This window comes from Coffea eugenioides, chromosome 10 (assembly GCF_003713205.1).
Source record: "Coffea eugenioides isolate CCC68of chromosome 10, Ceug_1.0, whole genome shotgun sequence".
NCBI classification, from domain to species: Eukaryota; Viridiplantae; Streptophyta; class Magnoliopsida; order Gentianales; family Rubiaceae; genus Coffea; species Coffea eugenioides.
This window is the reverse complement of record NC_040044.1, coordinates 14,286,030-14,310,039: the sequence shown is the minus strand read 5'-3', so window position 1 is coordinate 14,310,039 and position 24,010 is coordinate 14,286,030. Positions and strand designations below refer to the sequence as shown.

Genomic DNA, 24,010 nt, shown 5'->3' with positions numbered 1-24,010 from the left:
CTGATTTTACTTTCGAAAAGTAGCGAGTAGTGACTTATACTTTTGATTTTGCGTATTCAACTACTTAACCCTTGACTTTCAATACTGGTTTGTAATGTTAAAAAATACCCTTTCGACACTTAAAAATTTGATTAGTAATAGTATTGTCATTTGATAATTTGTTAAGATTATTCTTCGTCTAACCAATTTTTTAAGTGTGGTATATGACTATGTCACCCTAGATTTTGTGCAATGAACAGTCACATAATGAAATGAAAATCAATTACCAACTTTGTGCAATATTAATGTTATACTCACTTTGTGTATACTGGCTTTTAACTTGCTTAAAAATAGTTTGTTGTGCGCGCGATAATCCTTTACATCTATTTGCTCAAACAAATTCCATCGCTGTTCTGATTGCCCACAACTCTGTTGAACTCGTAGCAGTTTAAAGGGGCTGGCCAACATAAAAGAAAAAAGAAATAAAGTTGTATTTCTTTTAGTCCGAAGGTTCCACCAGCTAATTGCGAGAAGAAACCTAGTCCAAAGGACTTGTAAAAGCCATGTAGGCATGCATATTCAACTCATGACTCGTTTTACATGCAGCCAAGTTGGCTGATAAAGGTTTCGTCTACGGTTATAGTCCAGATTGCAAATTTTTTTCCCCACTACTTATTCAGACACTTCAGGACCTGAGTTTTAGCAGACAGATTTCCACACAGAAATTTGGAAGAAACACCAGGGAAAAGCAGAGAGATGATGTGATGGAAGGTAAAGTTAGAAAATCAAACGAGACCCAAAGAGGAATTCTCTCCATGTTTGAAGTTCCTGTGGTGGAGTATATATTCTTTCAGAAAGGAAGAAGGGACCCCCCGGGGGGGGGGGGGTTGCATTTCTGCAGCAATTTCAGGTCATTGTTCCGTTCATCAACTACAGATACATTCCCAGCCTAGGTTTGAAATGGGATCATGTAGAAGCAAAATATTATAGAAGACTAAAAAAATGGCAAACAATTACAATACAAATAAAAGAGATGTAGGAAGGAAAATGAACCTTCAGTAAAAGATTGCTACAGCTGCTAAATCAAGTTCCTCTGTGATTCATCAGTCAATATTCTAAATACATTAGCTCTCTATTGGTGTATATTACTCTCTACATTGGTATCAGAAAGAAACCTCCTCAAAAACACTCTGTAGAACCGTGAACGCCCTCCGCATAGTACTACCAACTTGAACTCTACAAGGATCTCGCATTCCTCCCATTTTTTCTGCTCACAACTTCACATAGTCTACAGGGCAAAGTGTCTAAGCTTGCTGCACGTGTTCTCCCATAATTACCTAACACACCACATCTCCTCCATGCATGATATTCCGCATAAGCTACAGGGTCATTAGCAAGGGCCTTAACATAGGAAGCCAATTTCTCAATAGAACTGAATTTAGACCCATCTATTATGGAATGTGGAGGTACAAAGTCCCAAACATTCGGGGCACCAAAGTAGATGGGCACTGCACCAGAATCTAGAGCATAAAACAACTTCTCCGTGACATAGCTCTCAGTCTTTGTGTTCTCAATTGCGAGTACAAACTTATAGTTGGACATGGCACAATGTAAATGGTCCCACCATTTAGGTGCTTCACCTGCATCCTTTGTGCATTCAGGATAGAGGGAGAGTGCCATGTCTAAACCGCCAACATTATTCAAGCATTTGCCAAATGAATGATAGGGCAGCAAGCTGAGTATGCGTTTGGCAAGATGATTTCTTTCAGGAAGACAACGTGATGAAGACCAATAAACCAGAGTATCCTGAAAATTCACAAATTGTTATAAGTTGCAGAAACAACAAAAAAAAAAAAAAAAAAAAAAAAAAAAAAAAAAAAGAGGAAGCAACAATGGCACTAGGTTGATGGACAGAAAGTATAAATAACCCTCAGAAGCATGAGAAAAAAGGAAAGATAAGAAAAAGTAGAATAAAGGAGCTTAAAGGGCAAGAAGGCCAGGACAGTACAGGATACCAACATTGTTCTTATGTTGAGACAAATGATAATTTCGATTGTTGTGAAACAATGCACCAGCATAAGTTGACTGAACATCATCTTTAGCATGATAACTAATAAAGATATCTTCATTGCCTGATCTTTTCCTGCCAGCTTCCAGATCCATATATACACGCAGTGGTTCACCTTGGTGTCTCTGACAAAAAATAAGTACCTTTGAATACCTTATAAAGCAAAACAGCAAATACATATTTTTTTCTTTAAGTTCAAGCATTTTGGTTTAGGTAGACAAGGGAATTGAAAGAGGGTTGAGGACTGTGTAGGAGGAGATAATGGAGAAATCACATTTTTTTTTTCTCTTGCATCACCAATAATCTCTCTTCAACACGCCACTTTATTACATTTATTCACGATAAGGACATAAGGTAAAACACATTATACCTATGTAACAATCTAAGAATAATGAAGAACAAGAATCAATAAGAGCTGTAGACAAAAGAGAAAACTTTGTTGTTAATAACTAACAAGCCAAAAAGCCAGCAACCAGTGAAAGAAAGCATAAAAATTTCATTTAAACAAAGTGAAGCAGTCATCCTCTTCTTCCTTTCCTTTTTCTTTTTCCATATTTATATGTATTTTTTTTTTTTTTTTTGTAACTCCAGCGGGTTTGGCCTAATGAGGTGAGAATGACAAGAAATTGCTCTGATGGCCATAAAGAAATCAATGTCAGTTTACCTAAATAACACACGGTTAATATTATCCAACTCAAAACATTGCATTACAAAATATTTCTTTCAGGAGACAAAGCTTCATCCAATTATTAATAGTTTTTATTTATATGTTCCATACGATTTTCAAGAAAGATATTGAGTCCATATCTAAGTAATTATACCATCATAGTACTGTGTCCATAGCAGGCAAAAACTGGGTAAAACATAATCCAGAACCACTGACTAACTAATAGCCTGTCTTTGAAGCAGAGCTACTTAATAACTTAAGGTAGAGGTGTTAGAAGAACAAGAAGAAAACCAGCTTTAGAGGGGAAGCGGATAATGCAAATCTAAGACACAAAGCAGCAGGGCCTTGCTCTATTATATCAATAGATGTGCATGAGTCAGAGATGGATATGGTTAATAATTTTTTCTCTCCACTGCATCAAGTAAAAGAGTATCCCTCAGTTGAGATTTTTGACTGGTACTTCATAGATCCACAGTATTCTGTACTTTCTTGAGGTACTCTATATCATCTAATGGAGCTTAAACTAATTTGTTCTTCAATCCCCCCTTTCTCTAAGTAAAAGAAACAAAAGGTTCACTGACAAAGAAAATATGAGTTCTCAAAAAGCCATTTCAAGAAGGATTGAAATTCTCTATGATTCTTGAATTTAGGAGTACCATTAATTATCTACCTCACAAAAATATTTAGTCCATGCCTTATTTCCCTAATAGGAGAAGATTCACCCTTATTCCCCTCTATAGCTCACAAGCGTCAAAATCTCATTTATGCCTAGCTTCCAGAATATTACCCAGAAGACCTGATCATGAGATCTCTTTTTTGGTGTTAAACATATTATCTTGGCAACATATTGCAGAAAATAATAACTAATCCAACAAAGAATAGAAATCGTAAATTGCAAGAACCATACATCCATGTCAGATGCCTAACTTATTTATGCACCATGGAACGATTAAGCTATCAAAATGAGAAACATACAATTAAGGTCGCACTCCATCTACAAGTAGGTCTAAAACATCAGACAAACTGACACTACATTAACCACATAAAAATTATTCTACAACATAGATGATTTGCTCTTATGCCACCCAAAAACAAAACAGTCGCAGATACTACAGAGAAATGATGATATTTCCCCCAGCATTCCGAAGTCCAGAATCTTAAACATTAGGCATAATGAATTCCAACTTTCACTTAAAGACCTAAAACCTCAAATGATTTCATAGTTAATTAAACCACAAATACAAAATTCATAATGTATATCAGTTGTTATTATGCCATAAGAAAATTATATACAATATCCTAAACATGATATTCTCTTTGAACTCCGAATTCTGAAATCCTAACCATTAGGCAAACCTTCATTTTTAGGCAGCCATGAGTGTTCAAAAAACAGATGCAGTAGAGTCATACCTGTGCAGTATAAACAATAACAAAATATCAAAGTTATACAAAAAGAAAAGCAAAACGAAACAAAAGTCAAACTGAGTAAAGATTGGTGGATCAAATTAAGGGTAGAAGTACCTGAAAAGGAGTGGTGGTGGTCTCAAACAACAATGCATCGGGTTTATCAGCAAGAACTGAAGATTTAGTCCACAAACAGCTCAACCCACATCGACAACTATACAAATTATCCAAATTATCAGGAATCCAAGTCCACCCTTTTACCAAAACACTCACATGATCCATCTTCAACGCACTACACTCCGCTTTACCATCCACATCTTGCAAAGAAGAAGAAGAAGAAAAAGACCCGTTTTTCCCATACTTTTCCCTAAATTGAGCACATCCCACTTGAGAATCCCACTTCCTGAAAGCACTAAACAAATCCCAAAATGGGTCTTGCTTAGATTTTGAAACTGAATCCGAATCTGGTGAAGAATCTTGAAACCGGGTAGACGACGGAGGGTTTGAAGAATTGGCTATTGGGATTTCAAGAAATCCAGAAAATACAAGCACCACAAGTACAAACCCCAACATTAATGCTACCGAGATACTGTTGATGGATTTCAATGGCATGGCTAGCGAAACCATTTCATCTCTTCTCCAACTGAGGAGAAGGGAAGAAAAATTAGAGAACTTTCACCAAAAAAGTGAGATGAAAATCCAGAAAGTTTATATTTATTTATTTCTTGAATGGTAAGAAAAGGGAAGTTTTGTTCAGGTAATCATACTTGAAATAGTTAGATCAGGAATCTTTGTCTAATTTTTTGAATTCAATTCAGCAAAGGACGCAAAGTAAAGCAGAAGCATCATCAAGAATGGGTGATAACTAAACTTTAATCAGTACGTAATAAACAGAGAGTACTCCCCACCTAAGCAGTCTTCAAGAAATGTGACGTGCCGCCACCAGCCTTTTACTTTTCCTTTATTTTGTTTCTTTTCTTCACCATTTTTTAAAATATTTTTTCCTATTATTATTTCTATTACTGTCACAAACATTTTAGGTGAAAAAAAAAAATTTGATTGGCATGACTTTACAACTTCTAGTGTAAAACAGTTTTATTTTGTTTTCAATTTAACTACAAGAAATCCGAAATGGTAATATCAACATGCACGAATATGAATTATAATTCAATAACATTACAATTCAGACAAGAAATATTACTTTCTCACGTTTTCCTTTTCCCTTTTTTTCCCACAATATTTTGCCTCTTCACTTTTTTTAGTTCTATAAGTTTTATTTCTTGAGCATATTAGAAAAAAAAAAAAGCTAAGTTTTATTTAAAATTTTCAGAGTGGAATGCAGTTTAATGACCTAGGTATTGGATCATTCTGCCGTGTTGACTTGTCCTTGTATGTAATTTGAACAGATTTCGTCTGTCATCCTTCCTGCCATCTAATAGTCTTTCTTTCTTTCTTTTTTTTTTTTTTTTTTGGACACAATAGACTTACACTTACTCTATATTAGGAAGAGGAAGAAATTTGAAGAGACCCAAAAAGAATTTGGAGGGGACTAAATCACTACCGACCTAAATGGATCTTTACACATCCGCTGACGATATTTTTCAGGAAAGTCTGAATTTTAAAGGGGCCATCTAATAGTCTCGATCTGTTGTGTTTTAACGTTGATAAAATTCAATTTGTTTGGTCGATTGATAAGATCTCTAAAGTTGGTATTGGTAATGTGTTGAATAGCGTGTACCCTCATTCTCGGTTTACTCCCAAATTATTTTTCGGAGTTACTTGAATTTAGAAATGTTGAATTACTCTTCTATTAATTTGATTTTTTCTTTTTTCTCTCGTTCACCAGTTTTTGGGATGTTAAAAATAATAAAACTAAATTAACACTAGTACGAGATTAAAGAAAGTGTTTAGTGCAATTTATGTGTTTTTTGTCACTAAATTAAATTATTAGATTATTACTAAATCCTTATAATATAGGGTTAATCACATTTAATCCCCTTAAGGTATACCCCTTTGTCAGTTTATCCCCTAACCTTTAATTTTGCTCACTTAACCTCCTATAAGACAAAATTGCCTTTGCATTATTTTGACTTTTCATTTATCTTGTTTTCCTTTCTTTTTTCGCTTTCTTCTTTATTTAATTCTTCCTTTTTCCCACAAAATCTTCATCTTAATGATTGAAATTCAAAAAGGGGAATTACAGAGATCCATCTTCTCCTTAAATAATTAAAAAAAAATATTCAAATCACTTTCCTAAAATACAATTTTTTTAGCTTTTCAATTATTTTAATTTTAGGTTTTCCTCTTTCTTTTCTAATTTCTCATTTTATTCTCACGAAAATATCATAAGATGAAATTGTTTTCCTTTTTTTTATTTCTTTTTCTTTTTCTTCTCTCTTTCATCCTTCCCAATAGAAAATTTCATTTTAACGAAAATTTTTGTTTTGAGTTTGTAATTGCATATTTCTGGGTGAAGGTTTAAAAGGCATCAAAAACTAATTTTGATTTTTTGTATGATGTCACGTGTCACAAATTTCAATTGATGATTATTAATCAGGTCACAATTTCATCTTAAGATATTTTCTTGGGAATAAAATGAGAAACTAGAAAGGAAAGAGAAAAATCCAAAATTAAAAGAATTGAAAGCCTAAAAAAATTGTATTTTAGGAAAGTGATTTGAATATTTTTTTTAATCATTTAAGGAGAAGATAGATCTCTGCAATTCCTCTTTTTTAATTCCAATCAATAAGGTGAAGATTTTTGTGGGAAAGCGGAAGAATTAAATAAAGAAGAAAGAGAAAAAGAAATTAATAAAAAAAGAAAAACAAGGTAAATGAAAAGCCAAAATAATGCAAGGGCAATTTTGTCCTAAAGGGGGTTAAGTGAACAAAATTAAAGATTATGGGGTAAATTGAGAAATGCGTATACTTTAAGGGGATAAAATGTGATTAACCCTTGAATTTTAACTGCAAGGTTACGGAGAGTTTGGAAATATGAGAATATTTGGAGTATCATTAGAGCATTGGGTACAAGTCATGATAGTTTTAAATTTGTTGTAATCACTGAGATGAGCTTTTAGACATTTAAAGTTGAGAGAAGTTTAGAAATATGAGAATGTTTGGACTATGATTGGAGCATTGAGTACAATTCATTCTAACTCTCATTTTATTGTAATTACTTAAATGTTATTTTCATCATTAAATGTAAGAGTAATTGTTTAGTGATTGAATTAATATCTCGTTATTTTTGAGTAACAGTTTTTTATTGTTACTCAGACCTGTTCTAATGGCTACTTCTCTACCTTCTTCCGTTAGATTCTTTTCATCTTCTATATATATGTAAATATTGGTATCCGCTACAAAAAATTCTTCAATAGATTAAATGCAAAGCGATTTGTTATAAAAACCTATAAATATTAGCAACCGCAAAGCATATAATCTACAGCCGAAACTTATGAAACTAGCCACAAAGGAGCTATACTCCTCTACTATAGACTGCTACCCTACATGATGGAATGGAACTTACGTTTGTGTTTCGGGATTCTTTTCCTACTAACTTTAGTTTTCCCACCTATTGAATAACTTGGACATGAAGTACTAGACTGATCTAAATATCCTTCATTGATATATGAGTTGCTGAGAAAACCTTTTAGAAAATAAGGTGAAATCCTTGTTGGTTTCCATCTTAATATATCCTTATAATATATAAGAATGAGTTTTGGTCAAAGGGGGTTTTGAATTTCAACCGTATAGGTGGGAGCTTTCTGTGAATGTGAAATATTGTGTATTAGTTTAAAAGCTTTAGGTACAAGTTAAGGAAGCATATATTTGGATATGTTTACTGAAATGACCCCATTTTAATATATTTAAAGTTGTCATTGATGTGCTATCTGGGTATTGATGGAATGTGTAATTAGTGTGCATCCGTTTTTACATTTTGTACAACAACTCATATATGCTTGTGTGTTGGTGTAATTACCGGAATATCTCTTAGCTACCAATAATTTCCCTTTTCAGCCACAGATAACCGTTTGAGATATTGCTTTGTCTGAAACGTTTGAATGGCAATCAGATTTAGGAAATGAGCCAACGATTTCTCTATCAATGGTAGGAACCCATTTCTCTATCATTTATAATTTGCATTTATGAGTCACAAACGTTGGTCAGTTTATCCCCTTTCAGATTCAGGAGTTAAGTTTTCCCTTTTTGGCTTTGTCTACAACGATTTGCCTTATTGTTTTCTCTTTCATCCGAGTTCAACTCTGAAATTACCTATTATTTTGTCATTAATTACACCCAATTCAATTGCTGAACTGTTGGTATGTTAATGCCTAAATGGTTAATTATCAATTTCTCCCTGTTCGCATTCTAGGATTTGGATAATTCTACCTGACTTCATATTAATCAACTCAGAATGCTCTTCAGTCCCAGCTACTCCTGGTGGTTCAGCATGAAGTTAGATTTAATCCCCCCACAAATTTTCAGTTCCTTCCTTAATTTTATCGGTGTGTTCTTAGTACCTACAATTAGCGACTCTTATCACGTTTCCTAACCCAATTGGTCTGGGTTGGTTATAATCTTATAGGTTTGGAGCAACAGCAAGTAAGAGCTCTTGGTGGAGATTCTGGAATAAGATTAGCTTTCTGTGTTGCTCTGCCTTTCTGCATTATCAACGACCTTCAATTTGACACAGTTTTATTGTAACGCTGTGTGAATTGATTGATTATATCGTTTATCTTTTCATACTAAGTTTTATTTATTCTCATAATGTACTATTGTTTGTTCAACTAAAAAACCTCTTTCCCCACAGGCACCAAACACCTGCGCGATGTGCAGGCACTCCCCCTAGTATACACTATATAAGAATGAATTGTGGTCAAAGATTATGTTTGAATTTCAACCGCAAGTTTAGGAAGAGTTTGGGAATATGAGAATATTTGAAGTATCGTTAGAGCATTGGGTACAAGTCATGATAGTTTTGAATTTGTTGTAATCACTGAGATGACCTTTTAGACATTTAAGGTTAAGAAAAGTTTAGAAATATGAGAATGTTTGGACTATAATTGGAGCATTGGATACAAGTCATTCTAACTCTCATTTTGTTGTAATTACTTAAATGTTGTTTCCAAAATTAAATGTAAGAGTAATGCCTTTTTTGTAGTTTAGTGATTGAATTAATATCTCATTATTATTGAGTAACAGCTTTCGACTGTTACGCAGACCTGTTCTAATGGCTACTTCTCTACCTTTTTTCGTTAAATTCTCTTCATCTTATATATATATATATGTAAATATTGGTATCTGCTACAAAAAATTTCTACGATAGATTAAATGCAAAGTGGTTTGTTATAAAAACCTATAAATTTTAGCAACCGCAAAGCATATAATCTACAGCTGAAACTTATGAAACTAGGCACAAAGGAGCTATACTCCTACTATAGAATGCTACCCTACATGATGGAATGGAACTTAAGGTATGTGTTTTAGGATTCTTTTCCTACTAACTTTACTTTTCCTTCCTATTGAATAACTTGGACATGTAGTACTAGACTGATCTTAATATCCTTTATTGATATATGAGTTGCTGAGAAAACCTTTTAGAAAATTAGGTGAAATCCTTGTTGGTTACCATCTTAAGATCATGGTGAATGGTGAACGATTGCTTCATTGCTTCTGGATTTAGTATATCTTCATGAACTACATTTGCAGTTCATTCATAGTTCCATTTTAAAACATTAACTCAAATGATTCATTAAACAATGATGCCACAGTTTCTGCACAATTTTACTTATATTTCTTATTCAAGTGGAGATAATTTACAAATCATCAAACAATATTTATAAACCTATCTCCATACCATAATTATTCACTACCTTCAATCACAGGCACCCAACTCCTGCACATTGCACGGGCTCTCTCCTCCTAGTTCTGAATATACAATTAAGACATTTTGAAACTAGTTTTCCGACAGAAATTGTGCGCATTTGCCACTATATATTTAAATGCATCAAGGATGGATTTTCAATATAACTAGATGGGAAAATCATTTAAAATGTCCTTTACATTTTGTCAATTTTTTTTAAAAAATTTTTGACTTCTAAAATGGTAACTTTACGTCCTTTATAAAATCAAGTTGGTAAAATTTAGTTTCAACTTAGATTTTCGATTACTTTTTATCCTGAATCCATCACGTGACCTACAGTCATTCTTTTAGGGGCAAAAAAGTTATTAATCAAGTGATCCGGTCCATATTCTTTTTTGCTCCCAAAATACTGGAATTTGACCCAAACCATATTTTTTTTGTTCCAAAAAAGTGGGATCTGATTCAGTTTATATTTATTTTTGCAATTAAAAAAATCGGATCTGACCTTTATATACGTAAAAAAATGACTATATGCAGGTCATGCAATGATTTTCAGGTTAAAAAGTGTTCAGAAATTTAGGTTGGAACTTAATTTTACTAATTTGAATTCATAAGAGATGAAAAGTTAACATTTTAAAGGTGAAGGTTGAAAAAATTTATTTAACAAAATATAAGGAACGTTTTAAATAATTCTCCCTAACTAAATCTTAACTGGTGCATATATTGCATAGAATAGCATATTTAAATCTAAAAAACAGTTTTGATATTATTGGCACTTAAAAGTTATTTATGTCATTTAGAAATAATGTAATTTGAAATGATAAATTACATTGTACGTAATTGTGAATGGTTTATAAATTCCTTTTGAAATTTTGATTATGAAAATAAACACATACTAGTTGAGTGTGTGTTTGTTATCAAACATTTAATATTGCATATTGACCAAATTATGTAACTTTGCATAGTTAGGAAGACAAATAATCAACTGAATAGATTATTTTTGTTAGAATAGAGAGATTGCACTGAATATTAATGAAGATCTAGGTTGATCAATCCTTAGTTTTGATTGTGTTGTTGTATTCTTTGTAAGGTTAAAAAATGAGTAATACTTCTCAATTGGATGAGGGCATTCAATTGTAGCATAGTGAGCATTAACTTGAGTAAAGTTATAAAACTCTTTGAATCAATTAAAGGATGTTTAGGGGTGGGTAGAAAGTGAGCATTCTTATGTACAAGATGATTTGCTACGCCATCAATTGAAAAAACTACTAGTGGCAGAATCAAATTTAAATTTGAAAGAAGTTTGGAAGTTTGTTTGGTTTGCATCTCTTTTATTTTATTTTTCACTTTTCTCTTACTCTATTGCGTAGTTAAATTGTTTCATCTTTATTACTATTATTTATACGGTTGAGTGTGTGATTGTTTAGGCTATGTTTGGATAGTTAAAATTGGGTGAATATTTGCAAATATTTGCTTGATTTGTGAACAATCTAATTTACCTCCTTTGTTAAGTTGCTCGGGCCTTACAATTAAATTAAACAATACTATAAATTCTCTCCAAATTGGTTATGCCACATAAGACAAAAAGACATGTATATGAAATTTACCAATGCTTATAAAAGATTTTTCTCATGAATGCTACTAGGGCTACTCATATTATTGTTAAAACTCCTAAATTACACCTAACTTAATACTCCTGGGGCTACTCAAATAGTTGTTATGATACCTAAATTATATCTAACTTGCCATGTGAATGTATACACTTACATTTATTGCCTCATTTAGATGCTTTTTAAATTAGTTTAATTTGTCAAAAAATTAACATTTGAAGTTATTCTAATTAGTGCCCGAGGGTACTTGTTTGCCAAACCCATGTTATAAATTGACTATTATATGCTGTTTTTTCATGTCTATTTGCAAATAGTTATTTTTTTTTTCAAATGAAATGAAGTAGGGAAGGGCCTTGATCTAATGGTCAATATTGAAGTCCTAAGATTTAGAGGTCTTGAGTTTAAATTCTCATTCCCTTTCCCCACTTCCTAAATCCTCCCTTGTGAGGAAAAGGAAAAAAAAAAGTGTATATACCTGTAAGAATTAAATGTAAAAGTTCATATACAAAAGCATACATTCGAACATAGGAACTAAACTCACAAAATTTTTATATTTGGTCATTTCGACAATTGAGCTGTGAAGTTTATTAATTTGCTATAGTTTCAAAATTATTTGTGTCAGTTCATAAGAATTTGATGTACACACAGATATATATATATATATATATATTTGTTAATTGTCAATTTCTTAAATTTTAGAATTAATTAATCCATAGCTTTCTTCTTTGTATGCATTCTCTCCATTCACATTATGTCACATTTTCATTTTGTATCTTAAATTCTAGAACTCGTTATATCCTTCTCTTCTCTACTCCTATAATTTGGCTCAATTATTTAATATTATTTCTAAAACTTTAGCAATTTTATATTTTATCTATTTATTTCTTATTTTTAGCATATTACTCATACTAATATATTAGGATGTTCAAGTAGTCATTCTTTTCTTAAAATTTCTCTACTAATTAACATGTTTTTTCCCTAAGATCCAATCTCCATGCAATTTATTTGTGCAAGGTGATATCCATGTGAGAATTGACTTGGGCAAGTTCTTTATTAGCTTCCTCTTCAAACCTTTTTATTCCCAAAAGCGTGATAAAATCACCTCTTAAATTAGTTTCATTTTCCAATTTAGTATTTATTAAACAAATACAAATTTCCTATTAGTTTTATTTTATTTCTTTTTTTTTGTTTTCAAGTTTTCATTATTCAAATAAATCAAAATTTAGCTGCATTTATGTCCTATAGTTGTTTCCTTTCATGGACAGATTCTAAATTAGATTTTCTCCTTTTTCTTTGTATGCCTTTTTTAATATTTCATCCCTACAAGAAATTTAGGATATGCATTATCCAATTTACAAAAATTAAAGAAAATATATGCATTTAATTAAATCGTTTAATCGATTTCATCCTCTCCCTAATTTAGTAATCAAGGAAAATACAAGGAACTGAATTCAGGATTTCCTCATCTATGTCGCAAGATCGTCAACATGTCTAGATATGTAGTTGAGTTTGAAATGTTTGGATACGTTATTGAGTTTGTTTAGAATGTTACGTATTATTTTCAACGTGTTCGTAGTTTATGTAATATAACATATAAATAGACATATCATATCGTATTCAGATTTTTCTCCTATCCTCTTTTCTTTCCTTCTCCTCTTCTCTTCCTATTCTATTTGTAGTTTATGTAATATATCCTACAGCCATATAAATAGACACATGTACATAAATAGACACATGTACGATATTGTGACTTTTCTCCTAATATATCAAATGTTGGATGATTTGATCTATTCTCCTAATATATCAAATCATGTTGGCTAATTGTTGGTTGATTTTATCCAATTATTAAGAGTTTTATTGGAGTTTATCTAATTGTTGAGAGTATTCTTGGAAGGTGTTCACGTAACCCTTTCACTTTTCACACTTTTTCCCGCTTCTGTTACCGCATCAAAAAGAGCCTGAAAATGGAGGGAATGAAGAATTTCTTCCATTTCATTTTTTGTGGGACCCATAAATCTAATCACCATTCTGCCGACTTCTTATATCAACCACAAAATAACATCAATTTCTGCAGTACTTGTCTACTTCTGCTGCTGCCACACATATAATCCTACTGTATGAACGGGTACAGTTCCCAAACCCTTAATTTAATCATCCCAAACCCTTAATTTAATCATGTAAAGCACAAATAGAATGTAAAACTCTTTATTCAATCATGTAAATCACTTTGAACACGATGTAAATTTGGAACAAATTTTTATAGGTCCCACACATATCATTAAAATTGATATACAAGATTTAATTTGGGTCTAACAATCTTTTTTCTTTGATAAATCGTCACCATCAATCTCCTGTTATCGTTTCTGTTTTTTATTGCTGTGTCCTCCATTTCGTAATTGGAGATCATATGAATTTATTACTCCTTTCGTCCCAAAATTTGGAACGCTTTTTGGGAAACACACTTTTTATGTACAGTAGCATTATGGGGACACACTTATCTGACTTTTCCAATCGTACCTTTTGCTGTTTGTGGAGTAAAACAACAAACTGTTGGGGACCACTTGCCATTAAGTCACTTTGACTAAAAGGCAAAGACAATCAGAAGGATATAACTTCCGATGATGTGTTATGGCTGCGTCCATCAGAATTGGTTAGTGCAATCTTGACTTTTTAATAGAAGGATATAATTGAAAAATAATTTAAAAAGTGGTTTGACTTTTTCAAAGTGACTCAAATTTTGGGCTAAGCAAAAAGTGGAAATATGACATTAACAATGTGACGGAGGGAGTAGATAAAACCTAACAAAGTGCAACCACATCTTCTAAAATGGTACTTGTTACAACATTGATGTCATGAACTTCGTACACCTAATGCCTCTATCGCTCTAACACATTGAATACTATTTGTCTCTTTGTATTTGCTTTATGATTTCCAAAACGGACCGCAAGAACCCCCATTTTCAAACGGAGACCTTCTTGCTCCCTAAAGAGTTTTCAACCAGCCAATGTTACTCCAATTGTTACTGCTACTCAGAAAAATTGACTAAATCACAGGCACGTGAGAGACTTCAGCAATGATGTTCTACGTTAAACAAACAGGTCAAACATAATCACTGTGTGAGGCCACCAAATTGAACAATCTGATGTGAATACGCAATGTAACTACTGTCTTTACTGAAATACTAATGCTTATGTGACTTTTTGATATTTGACCGAAGTATTCCTAATATTTGACGTTGCTTACCTGTGATTGAATCAATTTTGTATACTTCATGATTTGGATCAAAGTGAAACAGTTAAAAGTTTTTAGAGTGCAATAGGTTCCAAATATGAAGTTTGGGATGAAATGTGAACATTGATTGACATTTAAGGGTGCACAGTAGACATGATATTATAGTGATGTTTCCCTGGACTTTTCTTGACCCTTTAACTGTTTGATCAAAATGGGACAAATAAAAGAATTTAGGTACATACTATTCAAAACTAATAGTCCATTTGAATTGCTATTTTTTTTTTTGAAGTTTTTCTAGAAAAATATATTATAAAAGGGAGCGGGAAGTGTATTAAAACTTTTGTTTTAGCAAGCTTCAATAAAGCAAATTCATTTTTATGTTTAAGTCACGCAATTAAACAATTACTTTTTTGGTAAAGTGTATTATTGATCATCAAATTTGTCCAAAATATCATCTATCCTGCTACATTGTTTTTCGTATCAATTGACCTATTAAACTCTTCAAGGTGGTTAATTCGACCATTCCATCACTTGCTTGATTAAATTAGATGGAATTCATGGAACTGAGAGCTCCACACTACATTTTTGGAGGCATTCTAGCCAAATCGTAAACAAAAATAGTACAGTGGGTTCAATGTAATTTTAGAAAAGTTTAGTTACTAAAATTCATGCAAAAAGTTATAACATGGATAATCTTTGCATTCCTTAATCTTTTTTTTTTTAAATAAACAATGTATTTTAGCAAGAAAATAATTGTATTTTGTAAAGAAAAAAAGAGAGGGAAAGAAAATCTACGAAAGAGAGTCACAGAATTAAAATCTTTTAAGGAAATATTGTATTGGTGAATAGGTAAAGAAGAATTTAAGAAAAAGAAAGAAATTTCTTTGAAAAGACAAAATATCTGAGAAAGAAATTCATAGTATACTTTTCTAATAAGAAATATTTTTTTTGTTTTTCTTTAGGGCAAATTACACTTTACCTGCTTGTGGTATAGCTAATTTTCACATAATCCCCCTATAATTTTAAAACTATATATAACCCCCTCATAGTTTGGATTAAAGTGTCAAAGTGACGGAAATAATCATCCGTAACGGAATCTATGAAAATATCGAAATTACCCTTGTTTAAAAACTAAAATGGCTGAAATGACTAAAATATATAAACATAATATGCATGACACTCTAACCACGCATGATTTTATAATTTATCACATAACTCTCTTATGGTTTAGTACTTTACCATATAACCCTCTTATGGTTTTCAATATATACTTATAACCCCCTTGTGGTTAACAAATAATTTTCAACTTTGCATAGGGGTATTTTTGATATTTTAGTTGACTCCATTATGGATTGTTAATTCTGTCACTTTGACACTTTAATTCAAACCATAAAAGGGTTATGCATAACTTTCGAAACCATAGGTGAGTTATATAAATAAACACTAAACCACAGGGGGATAAAGTGTAATTTGTCATTTTCTTTATTTGTTCCCCACTAGAATATTTGCTTAGAGGTTTTATCGTGATACTTTTCTTTTTGCTTTTATTCTATTATTTTGAAATATGAATAGCTTTTTTTAAAAATATAAATTTAATTTCTTGCTAAAATATTTCTGTTATTTTCCCAAAAGATTTAGCAGTGAAAAAATGATTTGCGTAATTATAACTTTTTGCTGTTAAGTACTCCAATTTCGCCCACTCCACCATTTTTTTTTAAAATTTATGAAGTAATGAAGGTGTCCCTGCAAGTGTAGTGTAGAGCTCACATGCCATTAATCCCGTCTATTTTAACACAACAAATTGATAGAGTATTTAGGAGTTGAATTGTTTAGTTGACATGAAAAATAGTATACATTATATAGTGAGATAAGATTTTAGAAAAGTTCTGATGAGTGTGTTACACTTAACCCATCCTTTTTTAATGCATTGATTACTTGAGAAGAAGCATGTAATCTTCACCAAAAATCTGTCTTTTATAGTTAAGTTGACTATGAAAAAGAACTGATAAACTGCAAAATCCTTGATCAATCAATGACTATCCATAAATGAAATAGTTCTGTAGTTATTATACAACAAAGCAGTATTCATCAGTACAGGATGAAAGAAATCTGCAACATGAGTAAATTAATAGCCCAAACCAAGTATAACAACATCAGTAATCCGTTGCAGATGATGAAATAATGATCTGCATATCAGTATTTCGCATACTCAGTTAGGACCTATGTTTTGAAACTCGGACCGGACAATGACTCGATCGAGGTCAGGGATCAGGGGTCAATGGGTTCGACCGGGGTTGAACCCATCTAAGAACCGGGTGACGTCATCATGATGTCATAAATATGTTTAATTTTAAAAATTAATATGCTATGTAAAATTTCTAAAAATGTAATAATCTTGAGAAAGGTATGTTCATGTATATTTGGTGGTTCTAAGATATTTTACAAGAAAATACAAATAAAGTAATATAGTCAAGTAGCAATCTATATCATTTAATCATATTCAACAAGTTTAGAAGTTAGAACTAAATTAGAGGGCTTATTTGAAAAATAATACTAGAATTTAGGGCAGAAGCTATAAATTATAAAGATTTTTAGGCATGTTTACAGTTTTCTATCACTTTAGGGGTCAAACCATAAAATTGACAAAACTTTGAAACCCCAAAGCTGATTTCCCTAGATCTTTCCGTTCTTTTTTCCCTCAAAGTCTCATAGGCCGTCATCGTCCTCTCCATCCCGTCCTTTCTTCTCCAGAGTCCAGATCCAGACGCATTCCTCCTTCTGTTTTTTTTTTCTTTTGTCCCTTTTTCACTTCTATATCTTTGCATTTCTTTTCTATTTATCACATGAAAATCATCAACACTATTTTTTTTGTTGGGCGAGAATCATCAACTCACATTAAGTTTCTTCTGTCAAATGCTGAAGCTGGGTCTGCCAAAGGAAAACGTGGCTCAACTATAAATGATTTCTAGACACAGTCTGGAAAATCATCAATTTCTCTTCTTTTTTTTTCTCAATTCTCTTAATTTTAACTTTAGATCTTTCAATATTTGTGTTAGAATAGCCATATGTGAACTGCTGTTGCCGTCGAATCTGCACTCAAGGATCGATATCCATGCTGAAAATTTTGGTAGAAACATAGCAGAAATTGGATGTTAGAAAAAAAATCTGGTAAAAATAGCAGAAATTGGATGCTCAAAAAGAACCGGGTTTTCCCGGTTGTTCCAAGTTTCCGGTCAAACCCGGATTTTGACCGGTTTTGACCGAGTCTTTGTCACCCGAGTTTTTGAACAAACTCGGACCGGACATGTCTCCGGTTTCCGGTTCAACCGGTCGAACCGGCCGGTCCGGTCCGAGTTTAAAAACATGGGTTAGGACAATCAACCACTTCAATCATTTCAAGAGTCGAAATATTTCCCACGGAAGAAGGGATCTCCGGCCTCCAAATGAGGACATCTTTCCAATACTAATTTCTGTAGAGGAGGAAAACATTCCTCACACTCGAAGGCTGTCCAGTTGACGACGTTCAAGGAAGATAATTTCAAGAATCTGAGTTTAGGGAATTCCTCTTCTTCCATGTTCCATTGCTTCCCCATGAAGGCTTGGTCGAGTAATTTGAGAACCTCAAGATTTGATAGTTCTGCAATTGCTAATACTTTCCACCACGGCAAGCAAAAGCTGGACAGAGTCAATTTTCTGATTTTCAAAGAGAATTGGAACTCAATTTGATATTCCACTCCACAAAATGGATTGAAGTTCAAATTGAGTGATTCCAATTGACTTAAAAAGTCAAGTACTACAATCCTGTTGCTTGCATTCCCAGCAGAATCCCCGTATTCAAAGAGCTTACATTTCAGCTGACGAATATTTGGAAACTTTCTAAATATCTTCTCCATGTTTTCCCATGAAGAAAGAATTGCACCGGAGAAGGTATCAAAATCACACAACTGTGCAGCATTGTCAAGATTGTCAGTAGGCAGCACAAAACCAAAACCAAGTAGTAACTTGCCCTTTATTTGTAAATGCCTTAGTTTCTTCAGATCTCATATTGTATCCATGGTTCAAAGTCGCGGTCGCGACCCGGAACGTTCTACATCGATCTCGCATATCGGTCACGGTCTCGGTGAGAAACAAATTTTAAACCATTTAATATTCTAAAAATTGTTAATAATATAAAAAAAGTATGCTAAACAAAAATAATAAAAAAATAGCAAAAGAAAATTTGTAAAATGTACTATTTTTATACATATTAAACACAATAAGTACTTTTAATTATTTAAGTGTTGATCTTGATTCCTATCTTTTGATGTTTACAAAACAATGGATAATACTTATGTCTCTTCAAGAAATATTTTCAGTTATGAAACAAATTAGATTCAAAGATCAAGTGCAATTAAAAGGGACAAAGGCTGCTGAAAGCTGTCGGACTCTTGGATTGGACGTCCGATAATCATTGCGTAACTTCGGACGCATGAAGAACTCCACCACCGGATGTCCGAAGGAAATAAGACATTCCCTCTGGCTCACTGACCTCGATCGGATGTAAGCATCGGACGTCCGATAGGATCGTTCAAACTCGACGAAAACTGTCGGACGCTCACAAAGATAATACCGGACGTCCAATAGAATTGAGATATTCCTTTTAACTCATTGTCTGCTTTCGGACGCAAGCACCGGACGTCCGATAGAATTGAAGAATATTTTTCAAACTCACTGCCTACTGTCGGACGCATACTTCGGATTTACCGGACGTCCGATACTCCAACGACTAGTTGACTCTTCAACTACTTTCTATTCATTAAAAACATTAATGAAGCACTTTCTTGGTCCTATATAAATAGTGGTTGGTCAGAAATTTCAAATAACTTTTGCACATTGAAAATACAAAAAATCTAGAGTAATTTTAATGAGAAAACACTCTCCAAAGAAGATTTGTAGTCTTGGTGGTGTGAAATTCATTTTAAACTTTTCATTTGTGAGTGAATATTTCAACAGTGTAGCTCTGTTAGAGTTGTCCTGAGGGATAGTAAAACTTCCTTATTTGACCGAGTGGAGTTTGGGGTAAGAAGGAAGTGAACCTTTTTTTGTACACAAGATTGTTTGTACTTCATTAACTTGAAAAAGCTTGTTCTATAAATTGATCTACAAGCTCAAGAGGAGTTTGGTAGTCAATTGGTTTGCAATTCTTCCCTTCTTATTTACTTATTGTTATATTGTGATCTTTTAATTGTTTATCTCTTCTACTCCCAAGCAATCGTGCTTTCTTACTAATTGCTATATTGTGTGGTCACTTAGAAAAAGAGGGCAAATTTCGTTTTGAGCAAAAAGTGCCTATAACTTGATTAGCTTTTTAATCAACCGAATTCACCCCTCTCTTAGGTTGTTTTCGATTCTTACAATTGGTATCAGAGTTTGGTTTCCTTGAGATTAAATTGAATCGGTTTAGGAGTAAAAATGACAACCAATAATGTCATGTTTTTTGAAGGACATTCTGTCATTAGACCACCTATGTTTAATGGATCAAATTATGTGAGTTGGAAAGAAAGAATGATTATCTTTTTGCAATCAATTGATATTGAATTGTGATTTATTATTAGTGAAGGTCCATATGATGTCTCTCTTATAGATGAAAATACTCATAAATCTAGACAAAAAATAAGAAGTGAACTGACTGCTGTGGATAGAGCTCATCTCACCTTAAATGTAAAAGCCATGAATGTGTTATATTGTGCTTTAGACTCAAATGAATCTATTAGAGTCAAGGGTTGCAAGTCAGCTAAAGAAATTAGGGACAAACTGAAAGAAATTCATGAAGGTAGTGAGAATGTTAGAGAACAAAAGAAATCTATCTTAGTTACTAAATATGAGTCGTTTAAGATGGAGTCTCATGAAAATATTGATCAAATGTATTGTAGATTCAATGATCTCATTAAAGATTTAGAAGTGTTGGAAAAAGAATACTCTCTAGGTGAGAAAAATAGAAAAATCTTGAATGCCTTGTCCAAAGATTGGAAAAGTAAAGTGACTGCTATTGAAGAGACTAAAGATATGAATACTATGCCTATTGAATCAATTATTAATTCTCTAACCTCTTATGAGTTGAAACTTAAGACTAAGGTACAAGAGAAAGAAGATGCAAAGGTAAGAATGAGCATTGTTCTAAAAGCATCCCAAGATGAAAATGATTCGGCCTCCTTAGATGGAGAAAATGTGAAAGTTGATGACAGTGATCTTACTCTTATCACAAGAAGTTTCAAGAGGATTCTCAACAAAAGAAGATTTAGAAGAGAAGGACCTAACAATTCAGATTTTAATCAATTCAACAATGCAAGAAACAAAGGAAGATATGAAACCGACAAAAAATAAGGTGACAAATGCTATGAATGTGGCCAATTTGGACACTACATGAGTGAGTGTCCAATGAAAAAGAGGAAAGGTGAAAGAAAACCAAAATTCAACAACTTCCAGTTCATATGTAATGAATGCAACTCCTATGGTGAAATTGAAGAGGAAGAAGAATCTGCTCAATTGGCTTTCATGGCCATTAGAAATGATGAGGTAACAACTTGTAACTCTCAATTTGATAGTGATGATGAAAATGACGATGATCTTGAATCTTTCATTATAAAATTGCATGATAGTTTAAAAGAATCTTATGCTAGAAATAAGGAATTAAAACATAAAATTAGTTTTCTTCTTCAAGACAATGCACGTCTTTTTCAAGAAAACAAAAAGCTGAAAACTGAAAATGATTTCTTAAAAAAGAATGAGATTGATTTACAAAATAAACTTGATAAAAAAATAAAATTTTGTAAAATAGTCAAAAAGGAACAAGGTGATTTGAAAAATAGAATGGATAATTTAAATGAGTTGCTCCAACATAAAAAATAAGACCGTTTTCAAGGTAATAAATCAAAGGCTCATCTTGACACTCATGAAAAGAAGTTGAATTCTGATGCAAATGAATTTGCTATTTATAAAAGAAGACAAGTTAGATTCATTAAACATGTTCATGTAAATAACTCTTTGGTTATGTGTAATTTTTGTTGTCAAAAAGGTCACATGAAAAGTGATTGCTATGTGAGGAAGAACATGAGAAGAGGCATGAAATGCATATGGATAGTTAGACATGATACTAACTCTCAACGACCCAAAAATTAAAGGGTACCAAATATTAGTTCTTAAACTCTTGAGTAGGTAAACCTGGTGAACGTCATTAAGGAATCAAAATAGTTCGTAGACAGTTGATACTCAAAACACATGACCGATGATCCATCACATTTCATCAAATTCAAACCAAAATCAAGTGACAAAGTGACATTTGGAAATGATATAAAAGCAAAAAATTAGAGTAAGGGATGTTGCTACTGTTCTTTTTATGGCATTTACTCTCTACTTTTATGATGACAAAAAGGGGGAGTTCATTTGATGCTGGTTTGGGATGCTATGAGTAAGGGGGAGTTTCTCTTCATTTTCCTTCCTTCCATCCATTGTTTTGTCATCATCAAAAAAGGAGAGAATGTTGATCTTGATCCCTATCTTTTGATATTTACAAAATAATGGATAATACTTATGTCTCTTCAAGAAATATTTTTAGTTATGAAGCAAATCAGATTTAAAGATCAAGTGCAATTGAAAGGGACAAAGGCTGCTGAAAGCTGTCGGACGCTTGGATCGGATGTCCGATAATCATTGCGCAACTTCGGACGCATGAAGAACTCTACCACCGGACGTCCGAAGGAAATAAGACATTCCCGCTGAGTCACTAACCTCGATCGGACGCAAGCATCGGATGTCCGATAGGATCGTTCAAATTCGACGAAAGCTGTCGGACGCTCACAAAGACAATACCAGACGTCCGATAGAATTGAGATATTGCTTCTAACTCATTGTCTGCTTTTGGACGCAAGCACCGGACATCCGATAGAATTGAAGAAGATTTTTCAAACTCACAACCTACTGTCGGACGCATACTTCGGATGTACCGGACGTCCGATACTCCAACGGTTAGTTGACTCTTCAGCTACTTTCCATCCGTTGGAAGCATTAATGAAGCAATTTTTCGGTCCTATATAAATAGTGCTTGGTCAGAAACTTTAAGTAACTTTTGCACATTGAAAATACAAAAGATCTAAAGTAGTTTTAGTTAGAAAACACTCTCTAAAGAAGATTTGTAGTCTTGGTGGTGTGAAGTTCATTTTAACCTTTTCATTTGTGAGTGAATATTTCAATAGTGTAGCTCTGTTAGAGTTGTCCTGAGAGATAGTAAAACTTCCTTACTTGACCGAGTGGAGCTTGGGATAAGGAGAAAGTGAACCTTTTTTTGTACACAAGATTAGTTGTACTTCATTAACTTGAAGAAACTTGTTCTATAAATTGATCTACAAGCTCAAGAGGAGTTTGGTAGTCAATTGGTTTGCAATTCTTCCCTTCTTATTTACTTATTGTTATATTGTGATCTTTTAATTGCTTATCTCTTCTACTCCCATGCAATCGTGTTTTCTTACTAATTGCTACATTGTGTGGTCACTTAGAAAAAGAGAGTAAATTTCATTTTGAGCAAAAAGTACCCATAACTTGATTAGCTTTTTAATCAACCTAATTCACCCCTCTCTTAGGTTGTCTTTGATTCTTACATTAAGACAATGGCATTACAAATAAAATCAAAATAACATAGACCACAATTTTAAAACTAATAATTGTAAAAGTAATAGCAACCATTAACAATACAAACTAAGGATTTATTTATAGCATAAAGTTGGAATATTTTGATCAATCTCCTGCCAAAAATAAAAAGAAATCATATTAAATAAAGGGCAAATATGTAAAAAGATATATTAGTACTTTATATTTTCGTACCGGTTAATACCAAGTAGAATGACGATGTGGTTCAAAATCACCCTCATTTCTCGATAAATGGTAAAACAGATATGGAAGCGGCATAGGACCTTGAGTAGGTAGTGTATAAGAGTTATCTAGTGTATTTACTAGATGTGAGGATTGACTCGATGTTCCATAATCATTAGACGGAAGAACTTCTGGATTGGAGATGAATTGCTGAGCATGATGGTAGTATCCAAACTCTCGATAGTTAACATTATTACTAGTACCATATGATGCAGTAGAATCATGACCATAAAATCCAATGTTATTGGAATCAAAAGAAGAACCATCATGAGATCTATCTATTTC

General features: G+C 32.8%; 1 protein-coding gene across 1 annotated transcript; it reads right to left on the bottom strand.

Annotated features, from left to right (window-relative positions):
- Positions 1-948: 948 nt before the first annotated feature.
- Positions 949-5,039, bottom strand: LOC113749512 (alpha-(1,4)-fucosyltransferase). The gene is made up of 3 exons (XM_027293269.1): positions 4,236-5,039; positions 1,999-2,172; positions 949-1,785 (listed from the first exon to the last, which is right to left on the bottom strand). Exons 1-3 carry the CDS (start codon positions 4,743-4,745, stop codon positions 1,216-1,218), a joined length of 1,254 nt encoding a protein of 417 aa, XP_027149070.1. The 5' UTR covers positions 4,746-5,039; the 3' UTR covers positions 949-1,215.
- Between the last annotated feature and the right edge of the window lie 18,971 nt (positions 5,040-24,010).